This window comes from Elephantulus edwardii, unplaced genomic scaffold, assembly GCF_000299155.1.
Source record: "Elephantulus edwardii isolate Elephantulus edwardi_28Jun2011 unplaced genomic scaffold, EleEdw1.0 scaffold00151, whole genome shotgun sequence".
Classification (NCBI taxonomy): domain Eukaryota; kingdom Metazoa; phylum Chordata; class Mammalia; order Macroscelidea; family Macroscelididae; genus Elephantulus; species Elephantulus edwardii.
Window position 1 is genome coordinate 6,007,291 of NW_006399901.1, and position 18,284 is coordinate 6,025,574.

Sequence of the window (18,284 nt, forward strand, 5' to 3'; positions counted from 1 at the left end):
TGGCTTGATGGCACTGAACAAGGTACCTGTGGAAGTCCTGCTGGCGCAGTGGCGACGAGCTCACCTACCTACTGAAAGGTCTGTGTGCTGATCCTCGTGTCTGCAGCCAGTGTTCTGCCACTCAGCATGAGAAAGCTGAAATACTGCTGTTGAGCAGTTGGCGGATTCGAACCTCCTGCCTTTGGGCTGGCAGTTCTGCACCTTACCAGAGTTCTCCATAAAGGATACAGTCTTGAAAACCCTATAAAGCAGCTGTGAGCCAGAACTGATTCCACAGCAATGGGTTTGTTACCTACATATGTAATCCACAGGGAGCTGTGGTGACCGAGTGATAAGAAAGTGCTCTGCGATCTCAAAGGCAAGCTGTTTGAATCCATCACCAATCTGCAGGGAGAGGGATGGACGATCTCTTCTGATGCAATTACTGGTTCTAAAAACATGCTGTAGGGTCAGCTATACACCGGTAAGTACCCAACAACATGGATGTACTCCCATCTGGGAAATAGGGTTTATGTTAATATGGTCACTAGCAATGTAGGGAATGTTCCAAGCTATGCAGGCACAAAAAGGCAATTCCTAAAGAACTGGGATGGTGAGGACGCTCAAGAAAAGATAAGGATTGTCCTCCAGGGGCTACGGAGATAAACCGTCCTCTACAGCTGGCACCCTGAATCTGGACAAGGTAAAATATTATCATAAAATGTGCAAGGAGCTGGAGTTGGAAAATCAAAAGGACCAAACTCGCTCAGCATTTCTTAAGCTGAACTTACTAAAGAATAAATTCAAGCCACACGTTAACAACGCTTAAGGATGCTATGGGCAGAATACTGAATGATTCAGGAAGCATTAAAAGCAGATTGAAAGATTATACAGTCATTGTACCAAAAAGAATTGACTGACACAGAATTTCAAGAAACAACATATAAGCAAGAGACAGTGGTGATGAAGGAGGAAGTGCAGGCTGCTCTGAAGGACTTGGCTAAAATAAAGCCCCAGGAATTGATGGAATACCTATTGACGTATTTCAGCAAATAGATGCTGCCCTGTAGGTACTCACCAAGTTGTGCTAAGAAGTCTGAAAGACAACTACTTGGCCAACTGACTGGAAGAGATCCATATTTATTCCCATTTCCAAAAAAAGGTGACCTGACAGAGTGTGGAAATTATCCAACAGTATCACTAGTATCACACACTAGCAAAATCCTGCTGAAGATTATCCAGAAAAGACTTGAACAGTACTATGACAGAGAAGTGCCAGAAATACAAGCTGGGTTTAGAAGAGGTCATGGCAGTAGGAACACTATTGCCAATGTCAGATGGATCTTGGCAGAATGCAGAGTGTACCAGAAGAATGTCTGCTTCATTGACTATGCAAAGGCATTTGACTCTGCGGATCACAATAAGTTGTGGCTAACCTTGAGGAAATCGGAATCTCAGAACACTTGATCATACTTACACAAAACCTATGCTTGCAAAAAGCAGTCCTCAGAACAGAGCAAGGAAACACTGCACAGTTCAAAATCAGGAAAGGAGTGTGTTAAGGATGCATCCTGTTCCCATTCCTTTTAAATCTGTATGCAGAAAAGATCATTTGGGAAGCAGAGCTTTATGAGGAGTGTGGCATCAAGATTGGAGAAAGACTCATTAACAACCTACAATATGCAGCTGACACAACCTTGCTTGCTGAAAACTGAAGAAGACCTAAAGCACCTGCTGCTAAAGGTCAAGGACTGTAGTCTTCAATATGGACTGAAGCTCAACATCAAGACAAAGATTCTCACCACTAGGCCAACTGGCATCACCATGATGGATGGAGAAGAGATTGAGGCTGTTAGCAATTATAGCTTGCTTGGATACACAATCAACATTGTTAACACCAGCAGCCAGGAAATTAAAAGATGAATTGCATTGGAAAAATCTGCTGTCAAGGACCTTTCCAGAGTGCTGAAGAGCAACAATGTCAGTCTAGATACAAAGGTGCACCTAATCCAGGCCATGGTCTTCTCAATTACTCGTTATGCTTCAGAGAGTTGGACAATGAGTAAGGATGTCAGAAGAATAAATCCCTTCCAACTGTGGTGCTGGAGAAGAATCCATACTATGGACTGCGAAGAAAACAAATAGGTCTGTCTTAGAAAGGGTGAAAATAAGTTTCTCCTTGGAGGCTAAGATTTTGAAGCTCCATCTCACATACTTTGGGTATGTGGCCAGAAGGGACCGATCCTTGGAGAAGGAAATCACACTCAGAAGGGTGGAAGGACAGTGCAGGAGAGGAAGACCCCGGATGAGATGGATAGATACGGTAACTATGGCAATGGGGGTTGGTGTGTCAGAGTGAGACTGGCTCAGGACAGGGAAGGGTTCAGAGCTGCTGCATACATCGTAGGCAAGTCAATGTCACATAACAATAACAAACTATGAAAAGTTTGGAAGCAGGAGTGGCATCCACTTCCTAAACATGCCTCTGGAAACTCTATGAACTACAATAAATGTCAATGGCTGTTGACAGGCTTTGGGCCTTTTGTTCATGGGGTTGTTATATAAGTTGTGCTTGACTCCAAGGCAATCAACAACAACAACAAACTGAGAAGACACATTTCTATTCCGTAAAGCCACTCACACAGTATTTCTGGTACAGCAGCATTTGCTAAGACAATGCAGAAGAGTGTATGGAAGAGGCTGCTCACTGCAGTGCCTTATTCTCTTGGAAAACCACCCATCTGAGTAACATGTACCCCAGCTCATTCATGTCTAGGGGCCAGTCCTCCCAATGTCCCACTAGGACAAGTTTCTCTACAGACTCCCAGCCACATTTTTAATTAGTAACCATTCACCAAGCTCTTTCAAAGTACCCAGCCCTGCATCCAGGGCTTTCTACAGTTCTCGCTTCCTACCTGTGATGACTCTGTAAGGCAGTATTATCCACAATTTAGAGAGGAGAAAACAGTCCAAGAGAAAAGTCATTTGTCCCACTACTGGTAAGTGACAAATGACTTAAAAATCAGCAGACCGCCTGGCATGAAGCATCACCTCCATAGGTGTCAGTAGTGACTGCTCACACAGCACAAAACCAGGATCCAGGCCCAAGTCTATGTGATGCCAGGATAGCCATGGGACAAACCCCAGAGGCAGAATGGCACAGCGTGATCTGGTCCACTCATGACCTCAGTTCAGTCCCTAAAAGGCAGTCACTTTCTCAAATATCCTCTCAATTCACTGCCATCAAGTTGAAACCAACTTACTGCTGGTCCTCCAGCAGGTTTCTGAGGCAGTAAATAGCATAGATGCTATTTACTCAGAGATGCTGCTGCATTCAGAGCACCAGAGAGGAGCTGCCTTTGGATCAGCATCCAAACTCCCTCCAGACTACTATGGGCCACCAGAGTTCTAACAACATGACAGACACACTTTCTGGACCTTCAAAGCCTGTGTGCTTTGTAACTATCAGATTGTTCTGCTGGATTCACCTGCCTAGCTGAGCTGCACTTGACATTTCTGCCTGTTTGTAGCAAATCAGGAGGACTCCTGGAGGCCCAAATAGTTTGAGCTCAACTAGTCCTTGAAAGGTGAGTGGCTGGTAAAGAACAGCAGAATAAAGGCCCGGCTGGATGCTGCAGAAAGAAAACCCCACGGAGCTCAGGCTTACTCTAACACAGGAGATCATGAGTTGACTCCATGGCAACAGGCTTTTTGTCAGCAAATTTCACAGCAGCTGAAGGGCTTCCTCCCTAAGGACTGGGGTGAACTGTCAAATCGTGTAAATCCACCCCAATCTGTAGAACCCACAGGTTTAAAACAGTGGTCAGCATTTTAGGCCGTAGGTCCACCTGCAGTGTGTCCCCTCCCAAAGGGCTGTAGGGGTTGCTCTGCCTGGCTGAGGAGCTGCCTAAAGACATCTCCATCAGTCAGCCCAGAACCTCACCCAGTTCCAGAAAGGTTTCAGCATGAAGCTGGCAGTGGAACCTGGAGCCAGCACGCTTGAGTAACAGGACAGGGCACATCAAGCAGTGACAGCACCAGCCACAACACCTTTCCTAGCGCCTCAGTATCTCCACTCCTCTCCTCCACTTCAAATACTCTTTCATTTTTAACTTTTTATTGTGATTTGGCTGGAAGTTTATAGTGCAAGTTTTGGGGATTTTTTTTTTTTTAATTCTTCGGCTAAGACAGCAGAAGAGATGATTTATTGTGCACGTGACATCCAACTACAACTATGCAGAGTTAGTCCAGAATATCATAGGTCCAGAGCAACAGATCAAAAAGGCCTCGTTTCAGAGGAGGAAAGTGGGCCTCTCAGAGATGTTCATGGTGATCGAATGGTGATGGACGTTCTAGATCCCTTGAGTCAGAAGTTTTAAACAGGAGCATGCAGTCCAATTCGTATCAGGGTGCCCACCCTGTGGCACTCTACTCCTGCTGCTGTGGCATCTGTGGGTGCACATGCTCACGTTTACTTGGACCTCTGCCTCATCTTTCTTCTTTTAAGCTTCAGCCTGCACATTCGCTTTTCCCTCCACCTGGCCCTCATGGTTTGGAGGTCTCGAACAAGAAGGCTCTAAAGTGGAAAGAGATCGAGTTCCTCCTACAGCTATTTTATCCCAAGATGTTTTTCTGTTCAACCATTCACACACTTTGTGTGTGTGTGTGTGTGACAATGATTACAGTTCTCAGTATAGAGTAATGTTCCCAATTTCCTTTCCGCTTCCAGTCTTTCCTCTTTCCTAGCATTGACTTACCTCAGGGAAAATGCTGCCTTTGACTGCTGTAAGAGTGCATACTGCCCTGTTGTTATTGTTCACCTTACAGACCTGCTGAGTCACAAAGTTCAGCTCCAACCCTAGAGACGATGCCTTGGTTAATATCAATTCTGGCCAGGCATTAGGGACAAGAAACGTATTCTGCTTCAGAGATAATCTAGCAGAGAATCTAAGAGTAAAGGCAGAAAAAAAGTAGTTTGCTCTTTCTTTCGCCACCTCACATGTCTGCTTGCAAGTTGACTGCTTCTCTAAGACAGTTTCTGGTTAGCCAATTCAACTTCTGTCTTTAATATGATGAAATCTTCTACTTTCATGCTGTATCTTCAAGACCTGCAGCATTCAGAAGTTTCAGACTTTGGTATCAGATGAATCCAGCTTCTATCTGGCAATCACGCTGAACTACAACTATACACTATCAAATAAGTAAGCTTTCGTCATAATCTTTAAAGCTTCCCTACTTAGAACGGTCAAATCCAAGTACACCTGACATTGAGGGAATCCTACAGATGTTATGGAGGTTTTCACAGTGCCACTTTTGTTCTGGCATCTGGGTGACTGAAGAACGGGCTTTTCTCCTCAATGGATTCCATCTTCAACCAGCCCATCAACCCCATGGAAAGAGAGTTCTAGCTCTGTAACCTTTTGAAAAATCCCTTTCCCTTGAGATGGGTTTTCCTATCAAATGAAAAAGTAAGATTGTCATATTTCTCCTGCAAAGCAAAGCGAGCGGATTCAAACTGTGTGTTTTGGGGATGGCAATATTTTAATTCCTTACTATTAGGCCACCCCTTCCCCTCCTGTGCTGTCCCTCCACCCTCCCAAGCATGATGTCCTTCTCCAAGGGCCGGTCTCTCCTCACAACATGTCCAAAGTATGTTAGATGGAGCCTCAGAACCCTTGCCTCCAAGGAGCCACCCAGTTTAACCCTTTCCAGGACAAATCTGTTTGTTTTCCTAGCAGTCCATGGTATTCTCAATACTCTTCTCCAGGACCACAGCTCAAAGGCATCAATTCTACTTCTATCCTCCTTGGTCATTGTCCAACTCTCTGATGCATAACAAGTGATTGGGAAGACCAAGGCCTGTATCAGACGCACCTTAGTCTCCAGAGAGACACCACTGCTCTTCAGCACTTTGGAGAGGTCCCTAACAGCAAACTTTCCCATGGCAATGCGCCTTTTAATTTCCTGGCTGCTGGTGCCAAGACTGTTGACTGTGGAGCCAAGCAAACTAAAGCTGTGAACAATCTCAATCTCTTCACCATCCATCCTGATGCTGCCAATTGGCCAGGAGAAGGACCTCTATGAGGTGGATTGATTCAGTGACTGGGGTAACAGGATGGGAAGAGTCAGAGACAGTGCAATTGGCACAGGAAAGAGTAGAGTTTAGGGCTGTTGTACACAGGATCACTATGAGTCGCAAGCAACTCGACGGCACACAGTAACAACAACAATAACATTAGGCCACCCCTAGTGGACAGAAAGTTATGCTACCAAGCCCAAAGTGGGTGATTTTAATCTGCGGCACTCAGACCTGGTTTAAATTGTTGCTGTTTTTTGTAAAACATTCTTCTATGTGGTATAGTACTGGTTCTGCAGTGCTGTACAGAGGTAACTCGTGGTTGCTGTGATGCTAAACACTGTGACACTGATATGCCAAATGCGATAATGGTTACCCAAGGTGGACAGTGTTGGGTGGAACCTCCCAACTAAAACAAGCTTGGCAGCAGGAGTGGCATCCACTTCTGAAATGGCTTGCCTCCAGAAACATAAACAGTTCTCAGGTCTTTCGTGCATAGCGTCACTATGAATCATCTACGATGGCACTTAACAACAACCAGGCCACCAGACCTCTCTTATCAAATGAAACAGTATCTGCCTATCAAAGCGTTATAAGGAGAATTAGAAAAAACACTGCCTATAAAATGCCATACCTTTCCAGTAGTGATAGCAATAGCTAGGAGGCTGCTCCAGGGACATGAAAAGCAACCTAGGTCTAGAAAGCCAGAAAGTGCTCTGCTTTCTCCAGAGAGTCAGGAATAGGGTGAGGGAGGAGTAGAGCCACCCACTAAGCTTTCAAAGCTACTTGGCTGCTTTTCCAAAGCCCTGCCAGAGGCTGGTCAGGGGGAAAGAAAAGCCTCAACAATCTGAGTTTTCAGATAAGGTCTATTTCCTGCAGCAGCAGGGATGCCATTGTCTCATTTCCACAGACTGCTGGGCTGGGTGTGACACGGAAATAAAGACCCTCCCACTCATAAAATGCTCCCTGGGCTCCGGGTGAGGCTAAGAAAACAGCTCTGGGGCTCCAACCTCAATGTATCTCAACATCTCAGGAAATTAAGGGAAGCTAGACTCTCAAGTCCTGCAGACTCGCATTCTCCCAGGACACAGAGGGTAACACCCTAACAACAAGATGAGAAGGTATAGTGAACTTCAAGCCCTGTCAGGATCAGAGAACTATGCCCCACCAGGTTCTGAAAACTCTAGTACTGGTAAAGCTTGTAACCCTACTGGACAGTGGGTTGCTAAGGCATGCTCGCTTCGGCAGCACATACACTAAAACTGAAATGATACAGAGAAGATATGCATGGTCCCTGTGTAAGGAGGACACACAAATTAATGAAGTGTTCCATATTTTTTTAATATATTGGTTATTATAAGGAAAGTGTCTTTCATCTGCTCAGAACAATGTCTGTTAGATACTGTTGTTCCACAACTAAGCATCCAAATTAATACAGACTAGGAACAATTTGGCCATCTACTTCTGAAATATAACAGGCATGTACAGGAGAGCACACTTAAGCACAGACTAACAGATAATCGCAACTGAGGCTGAGCCCTCAAATTTGGAAACACAAAGGAGGAGGAACAGTTGTAAGAAGAAACTGAGGCAATGAGAGTTGGTGCGCTGGAATTAGAGAGACTGGCTCAGGACAGGGCAGGCTTCAGAGCTGTTGTACCTGGGGTCACTATGGGTCACAGGCAACTTGATGGCACATAACAACAATCTTAATGGAAGTAGACTGTCACATCTTCCGTCTCTGGAGTGGCTGGTGGGTCTGAAGTGCCAACCTTTAGGTTAGCAGCCAAGCATTTATCACTGTACTATCCAGACTCCAAATCAAACTCGCTGCCATTGACTCTATGCTGATCCTCTTTCAGGCTTCCAACGCTGTAATCTTTATAGGAGGAGACTACCCAGCCTTCTCTTAAGGAGCAGTTGTTGGATTTGAACCACTGACCTTTTGTAATGCACTATACCACCAGAGTGCATTTACACCAGGCTCAGAGCCCCCAAACCTGCCTGTTGTTGTTGTGTACTGTTGAGGTGGAACGGACACATAGCCGAGCCTCTAGTGGGTTTTCAGAGGCAGTTAATCAAATGGGAGGAGACTGCCCATCCTTCTCCTGCACAACGGCTGGCGGATTCGAACTGCATGCATTCAGGACTGCAGCACAAGTTCTTACCACTAGGCCACCAAAGTTACCGGCATAAATTATGGGAAAGGCAGAACCATTAGCACAGAAGGCTAAGTCTCTCAAATAGGCCAAGTATAGTCAAGCTACCCAGGCAGAGAACAAAGGACAGATCCTTTTTAAACCTTATGTGACCTCATAAACCCATCCAGGAAAGGACGGACCTTTGTTAAGTGTTCTTTGATTGTTATGGGTCAGAAGTACTTATAGCAAGACTATGTCAAAGAACTTGCCTTTCACTAACCTGCCTTTACTTACATACACACAAAGCACTGAAATGCATGCAGTGAATACTACATAGTATCTTTATCCCTAAATTACATAACCAAATGAGGAGAATGAAAGATCAAAAGGGGAACTGGGACTCAAAGCTTCATCAGGACTCCATCCCAGGAGGATGAAGGTGCAGAAAAATTGCTAAGGGACTGTCAGGCTTGCATTTCATCTCAAGTCAAAGAAGCCTAACAGAAAGACATGGCCAAGATGGCCAACTAGTCCAACTTTCATTTTACAGCTAAGGAAGTTGAGGCTTGGAGTGGAGAAGGGACTCCATCAAAGCCACACAGCAAACCAACAGCGCAGTAGAAGATCACCAAAACAGTCTGGTGACTGCCCCTTTTCCTCACACAACAGCTTAAACAGTACGTCCCCAGTGAAGCCCCTTGACCATCCACCACCTAAATCCTGGCCAGTCTCTCTGTTCCACATTCTCTGGACTCTACACTAAACACAACTGGAATCTCATGCACATATGGACAACTGCTCACTCAATGCATGTCCTGTGAAGGTGGATGTATGACCAGAGGCAGGTGCCTAGAGTGGGAGGGCTTACCTTCACTGTCGGTGAGCACCTCCATGCGCCCGCTGAACATGGCCTTCAGCATGGTGTCCTGCTTGGTCAGCGTCTGCATGGTGGTGTAGTAGAGGGCCCCTCCCACATTCAGCTTCACGTACTTGGAGCTGGGGCTTGTGCCCTTGAACGAAGTGGTGCGAGTTGCCGCCGCAGGCACTGCTGAGCTCACCACACTTTCTCCTGACATCTCTTCCTGTGGGGGACAGCAGACAAGGCCGTGACATTGGGCCTGGGTTACTTCTTTCCACCCATGGGCTGAATCTAGCTTGTGGATACATTTTGCTTGGTCCACACAGAATCTGCATTTAAAACTTGGAAGTTATTCCTCAAATTGACAAGGACAAGAAAAATCTCGTTTTGGTGTTTCTTAAACTTAGAGAAGGTTATATTGGAAGAAGAGAGTAATAATTTGCATGGGAGTCAGTATGTTGGTAGCTCCCTGGAAGTTTCCCCCTACCTTCCTTGTTGTTAGAGATGCTGTCATGTCCACGTAAACTCCCAGAAACTTTATGAACAACAGATCGGAACCCTGCCCCATCCTGTACTATGGTCATGATCTAGCCTCCATTAGACAGTCTCATAACTGGTTTTTCCTTCTGACTCCATGGGCTTGTGCTTACCATTAAAACATAGGTTTCAAGGAATTCTTTCCTGCTCAATCCACCATAAAAGAACTCCTAGCCCCGCACCACTAAAGATCTGGAAGTTGACACTGTCACCTAGCAGCTGAATCACAGATGAAGCAAAACTTTATGAAACCATATGGGAACCCAATGACAATGCCTAACATGTTCTATGGAGGAAAGTGTGTGTGAGGGGGAAACAACACACTTAGAAATGCTTGGAAGCCAGTTCTTGCAAAATCTGAGACTTCCTCTGCTACATAAAGGTGACTCAATGGCACATAACAACAACAACTGTTACATATGGGAGTGTGGCCCCAGACACCGAGAGCCTGTGAGAATCCCCTAACCAAACAGTGCTGCCAGCCTGCATAAGGACAAAGACAGTGTGTATGATTTAATCGGGACTTAGGAAAAGGGATTAGACCTGACACATAAAAACAGTGTTTGAGTGGATAGGCAACACTATTCACCTGCAGAAGCTGAATAAGAGTGAGATGAATCTTTATGGATTCTGGGGCGTAGCACTAGGAAAGAGAAAAGCAGTCTCCAACGGCTAGGACCTAGGTCTTGGTGTGTTCACAGAACATCACCACCGATTGTGACGGAGCAGGGCAAACCCAAGACCAACTGGTAATCAAGGGTATCCGTACCTAAACCCACTGGTTCTGGGCCCATTCCAACTTGCAAGCAACCCTGAGAACTACCCCTTGGGATTTGCAAGGCTGGAAACCTTTCTGGACACATATTACCACATGCACTCTTGAAGAAATGAAAATAAAGTTTCTCCTTGGAGGCTAGGATTTTGAAGCTCTGTCTCATATACTTTCTGCACATGGCCAGGAGTCGTTGGTGAAGGATAGCATTCTCGGAAAGGTGGAGGTACAGCGCAGGAGAGGAAGACCCAGGATGAGATGGAGTGATACAGTAACGAGGGACATGGGGGTTGGAATCAGTGAGACTGGCTCAGGACAGGGCAGGCTTCAGAGTTGCTGTACAGAGGGTCTCTATGAGTCAAAGGTGACTCGACGATATACAACAGCAACAACTCCCAAGGGGCAGCTGAGGGGTCCAAACCACTGTCAGCTAGCAGTCAATTCTGTACATAGACAAAAATAATGCTCCTAAACGCAAACATTTCCCTTCGTGGCTACGAAGAGGACTCCTCCTCCTTTATCACGGAACAGCTTTAGCCTTAATATAGTCTTCCTGAATGAGTTCATAGGCAATACACTCAATTTCTTCCCAAAATGCTGGTGGCTGAAGAAATCCCCTGCTGAGCAACTTGTGTCAGGATACAACACAGTGAAATAGACAGAAAGTCTCCTGGAAAGAAAAGTGTTTTTCCAAGAAATATTTTCAAGCTGAGTTCCAAAAGATATATCAAACACTGATGGAATTAAAGTGAGAAATAAATAGGTCTATGATAACAGTGGGGAGAGCTCTGGTGGCCTAGTGGGTAAGGAACTGCTCTGTCAAACCAAAGCATGTGGTCTGAATCCACCAGCTGCTACAAGGGAGAAAGGTGGGCAATATCCTCCCATGTAATTTGTTATTCTTATGTGCAGTCAAGTCACCTGCAACTCATAGTGACCCCCTGTACAACAGTTCTGAAGCCTGCCCTGTCCTGAGCCAGTCTCAATGACTCTGACACAACTGCCCCCATTGTCCTAGTTACTATATCAATCCATCTCATCTGGGGTCTTCCTCTCCTGCATTGTCCCTCCATCCCTTTGAGTATGATGTCCTTCTCCAAGGATTGGTCCCTCTTGGCCACGTACTGAAAGTATGTGAGATGGAGCTTCAAAATCCTAGCCTCCAAGGAGAAACTTGGTTTCACCCTCTCCAAAGCAGCCCTATTTGTGTTCTTGGCAATCTATGGTATGTTCAAAACTCTTTTCCAGCACCACAACTCAAAGGCATCAATTCTTCTTCTACCCTCCCTAGTCATTATCCAGCTCTCTGATGCATATTTACAGCCTCTAAAAAACTCCACTAGAGGATCAGCTTTAAGTTGGTTCCTTCTCAACAGCACACAATAACAATAGTGCACACCACTTTTGGTAGCAGACCTAGAAAGATCAATAAAGACCTGAAAGACTTGAGTAACACTACTAAGCAATAAAACTCAATAGACAAATATATAAAAAGCAGTCCATACAACAAGAGCACAATCAGACATACTGTGGAGACAATGTGAGTTCAATTCCAGGGCAACATAACAAAGGGAATGTCACCAATATGGTGAGTCACACTTGTTTTTCTTCTCCTAGTTCATATAAAGGGGTGGTCTAGTTTAAATCAATGCTCAATCCAGATCATTTAAAGCTATGATACAAAGGTGCTGAGAGCCCCTGCTTCTTCAAAAAGGACTACAAAGCCCTCTGAAAAAAAGACAAGAGACTCCCTGTGCGGTTACAGCTTGGGTTTAAGCCCCACCCTGGCACTTACTAGACGTGGGCGCCTTGTGAGTCATCTTTCTGAGTCCAGCTGGTCTATCAAATGATACCACAGACAGCCCTCAGCAGAGCCTCTGGGGCTCAGAGCAAACCCCAAAACATGACTGGTCATTCTGATATTGTGAGAATGCTCCCAAAGTCTCTCATTTCTCTTTTCCTGGAAGAGTCTCCTAAAGTCTCGCATATCTCTTCTTATTTTCCGTCAGATAATTTCCAGCTCTACTGACATCAGACTGAACCACCAAGAGATAAAGGCAGAAAGGACTCTGATCAAGCTGAAGACTCTGCAGCAGGTAAAGCAAGCTCTGAACTATCCTCGAGCGCTCTACCTCACCCCAAAGTCAGCCAGCTTAAATTCTAGAAGCCTCAGGAGAGAAGATTCTGGCTGTGTTCTGTGAGTCTGCTGTTGTTATGTGCTGGCGAGTCGCTTGCGACTCACAGTGACCCTATGTACAACAGCCCTGAACTCTGCTCTGTCCTGTGCCAATCGCACTGTCTCTGACACATCCATCCCGATTACCCTAGTCACTGAATCAATCCACCTCATAGAGGGCCATCCCCTCCTGCGGTGTCCCTCCACCCTCCCAAGCATGATGTCCTTCTCCAAGGGCCGGTCTCTCCTTACAACACGTCCAAAGTATGTTAGATGGAACCTCAAAATTCTTGCCTCCAAGGAGCCACCTGGTTTAACCCTTTCCAGGACAAATCTGTTTGTTTTCCTAGCAGTCCATTGTATCCTCAATACTCTTCTCCAGCACCACAGCTCAAAGGCACCAATTCTCCTTCTATCCTCCTTGGTCACTGTCCAACTCTCTGACCGCAAAGACCACGGCCTTTATCAGACGCACCTTAGCCTCCAGAGAGACACCATTGCTCTTTAGTACTTTGGAGTGGTCCCTAACAGCAGACCTTCCCATGGCAATACGCCTTTTAATTTCCTGGCTACTGGTGTCAACAGTGTTGACTGTGGAGCCAAGCAAACTAAAGCTGTGAACAATCTCAATCTCTTCACCATCCATCCTGATGCTGCCAATTGGCCCAGTGGTGAGAATCTTTGTCTTCTTGACATTGAGCCTCAATCCATATTGGAGGCTGCAGTCCTTGACCCTCTGCAGCAGGTGCTTCAGGTCCTCCTCAGTTTCAGCAAGCAGGGTTGTGTCATCTGCGTAACACAGATTGTTGATAGATTTTCCATCAATCTTGACCCCACATTTCTCCTCATAGAGCCCAGCCTCCTGGATATGAGTCTGAGTAACAGTAAACTAAGGATACCAATCAGTAAACAATAAACCTTTTATAGCAAATTTCTCCCAGCCATTCCTCAGAAGATCTTGTTTTTAAATTTGTTTCAAATATTTTATTTCATCACTAATAAGTTTGGGGATGGGTGGCCAACAAAGAGAACAGGTTACAAATAAGATGAAATAAGTGATCTATGAGATATTAGTTACCCATTCTACTCACTCAGGGAATAATTTTATTCCAGCTAGATGGATAAGGCAAGGCATCTCTCTTTCCCTAGTTTTCCTGAATATACTGTTGTGGATTCTTAACAGTGGCTTTCCACTTGGCTGCACACAGCAATCACCTCTGGAGCGTTACAAATCCGACACCTGAGTCCTACCCAAGCACACACTGACGTAATAAGGGGGTGGGGGGGAACACAGACCAGACAACAAAATTTTTATAAACTCACCAAATAATGCTGAATGTGCACTCGAGATTTCAACTCGCTGTTCTCAGAGGGCCTGTAACCCTCACTAAGGCTATAATCAATCCTATGGTTTTGGAAAAGTTCCCCCAATCTCTTGCTGTTATCAGGCAAATGAGTTCCTGAACCACACAGAGAAACAAACCACAAAGCACTGAAACAAAAGCTGAGCCCCTACTTCACAGCTTGAGTTACAGGCAGGAAGCAACTGCTTCCATGCTTGAAAAATAAGACTCAGCTGAAGATGGGAAATGCTGGACCTGAAAGTTGTCCTTGCCAGTTACAAATGGGTATGGGTAGACAGATCAAGGAAGGCTTCAAGAGGTGGGGTGTGTAGGAAGAGTTCAAGTCCCTGATTCCTAGATGTTTGCTACACTACTCCCTGTAGAACTGACTTCTAGGGAGAAGGGAAGATTCTATCCAGTCTGGTAAACTCAATCCCATCACTTCCTGAGTGCTTCAGACAAGTGATTAAACAAGTCTTAAATTCCATTAACTTTCAAAATGGGAGTTTTAGAGCTTTAATCTCTCTAACCTCTCTCAGAGAATGAATGTTAAAAGTATCTGCCACACAGCCCTTTACAGCAGTTTTAAGACATATTAAAGTAGTTTTTCAAATTTTGTAGTGTTTAAAATCACTGAGAATTTTAGAAATACTGATGTTTGGGTTTCACCTAAGACCAAGTTAATCAAAACAGGAGTGGAATGAACCAGCATTTAATGCTTGAAAGGCACTTCAGGTAAACATGCATCCAGGGCGAGGCTGGACCACTGAACCAAGAAGGTAGCTATTTCTTTTGCGCTCGACTCACCATAGATGCACAGTGAAAGTATCAGGGCAGGGAATTTTTAGAATAAGAGGGATTAAGAAATACTGCCTGGGCGAGCTCTGGTGGACTAGTGGCAAGAAGGTGTAGCAAGAAGGTGTACTGCAATCCCAGAGGTGCACAGTTCAAATCCACCAGATGCTCTGCTGGAGAAGGAGGAACAATCGCCTCCTGTACCAGTCAGATCTGATTTGACGGTACACACACACACACACACACACATAAAATAAAAAAATAAATTAAAAAAAAAGAAATACTGCCTGGAAGTAATTTTAATACTACCCCAAACTGGAGACATTTTTACAACTTGAAAAAGTCTGCTGTTTCATTTCAGCTGAAAACCTCAATCCAACTAGTAACAACTACAGTATTATTTTACACTCAAACATGCTTATAGCTTTTTAAAATACTGCTTTTCCCAAGCATTCTGCTGACTGGTACTCTCTCCTGATGTATAGTACACAAACTGTGGACCTGCTTTTCGTAAGAATCTAAGAAAGATGTTATCATTCCCATTTCTCAAGTAAAGAAACTAAGAAACAAAATCACAAAGGCTCTCTGACCCCAACCTCACAGCTCTTCCTCCACTCCACCAAAATGAAGAAATCCTTATTCTCATGCTCTGGCCAGCTCAATAAAACAAAACAGATCATCAGCCTCATCGCCACAATGTCAGGCACAGTAATCTGAAGTGAGGCCCCCAAATGGGGCATTTTTAACAAGTTCCCAAAGCAACTTGATGCTGTTGGTCTGGAGACCACATTTCAAGAACCACTAGGGTGGGCCCCTTCCTTCCTCTCAAATCGAAACAAACAGTTGCTATCAAGTTGATTTCAACTCACGGAGAAGCTATGTGAAGGAACTGAGTTCCCGAGTAGACCTGCATAGGGTTTTCATGGGCTTCCTCAGGTGATGGTGCACTATGCTACAAGGACTCTGGCCCTTATTTTCCCCAAATCAGAGCAGCCCAAAGTCTGACACCAGTGTTTCATTTATCTACAAGCATGTTCTTTGAACTCATTTTCTGCCCCCTGCTCCCTCCCCTAAAGACTGCACTTCCCCAAACAAAAAGAGTACGGGCTCATACAAATAAATATTCAAGAGGCAGATCCCTGAAGAATCCCCAGGAAAGCCAAACTGTCCCAAAGCACAGGAGACATCCCTAGTTCCTTAGGTGTGGCCACTGTGGGGCCTGAAAGGAAGTGACTTAGATAGATATGCAAGCGCCAGCTGAGATGCTTAACTCCACGGTGAAGAAATCCTGACCTCAGGCCCTGGCGTCGTTCCCCGAGATTCCAAGCACTGAACGCACCCCCCTTTGCCAACTCTCTCGAGCTCTTCCCTCCGCTCTGCCAGATACTTAAAAACTCCAAGGAATCCCACCTCACCCCCTGGAAGCCTGTCCATTTTACACCACCAACCCCAAATTCACTTCCAACTCCCCCCCCCCATGTCTCTCTCCAGTGACATCTCTTTGTTCTCTTCAGTTACCAATTTTCCACGAGGATACAAGGTTCTGGGGAACCCCCACCCCCTCTCTCAACCACACACACACTCCCCAAACCCAAATGTCCATTCCCAAATCCCTAACAGCCAGCGACCGCAGCCCGTCCGCCAGCCAAAGCCCTTCCCCCACTCCGATCCTCGCCCCCCTTTGAGTCCCCCCACAGTCTCTCCCCTTACAGCATGGTGCCCCGTCCTCTGGGTCCCTTCTGCCGTTACCCAGCCGCTGCCTAGCTCCCTCGGTCGCCCACAGCCCCCCACAGGGGGACACGGTCTCCTCACCATGAAAAGTCGAAGGGCGCGTCTCCAGACCTGGACTGAGTGAGGCAGAAAATACCCAGCTCGCTCGAGGCGGGGCCGGGGCGGGCCCTTCCGCTATACGCAGGCCTCTTCCGCCCCCCCTGAGGGCACTCTCTTAAAGCGTCCGTTGTGGGCTTGTGCGCGCAGCCTTCACTTTCATTTCCACCTCCCTTGCCCGAGTGACTTCAGCCTCTCAGCTGTATCAGGCATTGGTCCAGTCCCGTTGGGTCAAGTTATCAGTTGCCAGAGACGAGGATGAGGTGCGGGGAGAGTTTCCTTCCCCGGTGCAGAGGCTGTGCGGAACGCTAGTATCCAGGAACTGGGTACTTGTTTCCTGCCGGAGCGCTGAGCACAAACACCCCGGGGCAAGATGGCGGTCGGGCTTCGGCCTCTGCCCCGGGCCTGGCAGGACTCGGGGGAATCAGGCTGAGGCGGCTTCTCCGGTGACTCCGATCCCAATTGCGGGGCCCCCGAGTGGGTAAACTTTACGACCGGCGGGTGGAGAACGGGATCAAAATCGCGAGTGTTCTAGGAGGTGAGGCGGGGGACCTTGATAAGTGGCCCCAGGTCCATATCCTCTCCTTCCCAGAGCAGAGGGGCAGGGCTTGGAGCATAGTTTCCACTCTTCAGTGAGGCCGCTGTTCAGCTCTTTCTACCTATTTTCAACTCATTTGCGATTGTTGTTTATCAGAGGACTTTTGCTTATAAATTTCTTTCGAGCATGGCTTGTTATTATGGTGGTTGGTGTCCAGGAAGGATCGTGGGCCTCAGAAGTCTCTCAAACAAGTGTTCGAATTCTATGATCCTAGAGGATTCTCTCACTCCTCTGAGCCTCACTGTCTGCCCCTGTAAAAGCAAATAATACACGGAGGGTTGCTGTATAATACGCTTTAGTGCGGGGTTTAGCACAATCAGTAAAGACAGCTGTTGTGGTGTTGGTGTTAATGATACCGATTAAGAAAATCCTGGACTTGGTCATACCTACAGGTATCCTTGCCTTCATAACTTCTCTTTGCCTTCCTGTGAGTTAAAGAGTCTCTGAGTCTTTTCTTTTTCTTTTAATAATGAATTATTGCTTTTGAACCAGAACAGAGGCCAAGGTAAGAGCTTGGCATTCTTTGGCAAGTCATAACTATCTGTCTCTGAAGATGTTATTGATAATGGCACCCACCGAGATAGATTGTAAATAGCTCAGATGGCGTAATGCTTTATGTGTTAAACTTCTGATACATAAAAGGACGAAGATTTACAACTTTAGAATCGACTGGCAGTGGGTAAAATAGACCATCACTTATTTGCTCACTGCCGTCAGACCGTCATAGCAAGTTTCCAGTTGGTTTCTAAGGTTATAAATCTTAAGGAGTACCTATCTTTCTACTGAGGATTCAGACTGCCTGAGACATGAGCCACACAGCCTTTGGATTAACACTGTAAGCCTCCAGAGCTCCTTGCTGTTGTGTACCATCAAATTGTAACCCACTCGTAGCTGGCCCTCCAGTGGGTTTTCAGAGAGAGTGACTCACACAGGAGGAGATTGCCCATCTTTCTCCCACAGAGCAGCTGGTAGATTTGAATGGCATACGTTTGAGTTGGCAGTGCAATTCCTTACCACTGTGGCGTAGTGGTAAGAAGCTGCCCTGTAATCTGCAGAGGCACATGGTTCTAATTCACAGCACCTCCAGAGAAGGATGGACAGTCTCCTCCTGTACAATTTACTGCCTCAGAGGATCAATTATGGGTTGAGACTAGTGAGATTAAACTGTGCTTTCAGTTGGC

The 18,284-nt window shown here is 45.9% G+C and overlaps 1 protein-coding gene across 1 annotated transcript in view; it reads right to left on the reverse strand.

Annotated features, from left to right (window-relative positions):
* Positions 1 to 16,521, reverse strand: part of KCTD10 (potassium channel tetramerization domain containing 10) — a 36,314-nt gene extending 19,793 nt beyond the window's left edge. The window contains exons 1-2 of the mRNA XM_006894833.1: positions 16,491 to 16,521; positions 9,065 to 9,278 (exon numbers count right to left, since the gene is read on the reverse strand). Of these exons, the coding sequence (XP_006894895.1) occupies positions 9,065 to 9,278; positions 16,491 to 16,493 (217 nt within the window). The 5' untranslated portion in view covers positions 16,494 to 16,521. The remainder of the gene's footprint in view (positions 1 to 9,064; positions 9,279 to 16,490) is intronic.
* Between the last annotated feature and the right edge of the window lie 1,763 nt (positions 16,522 to 18,284).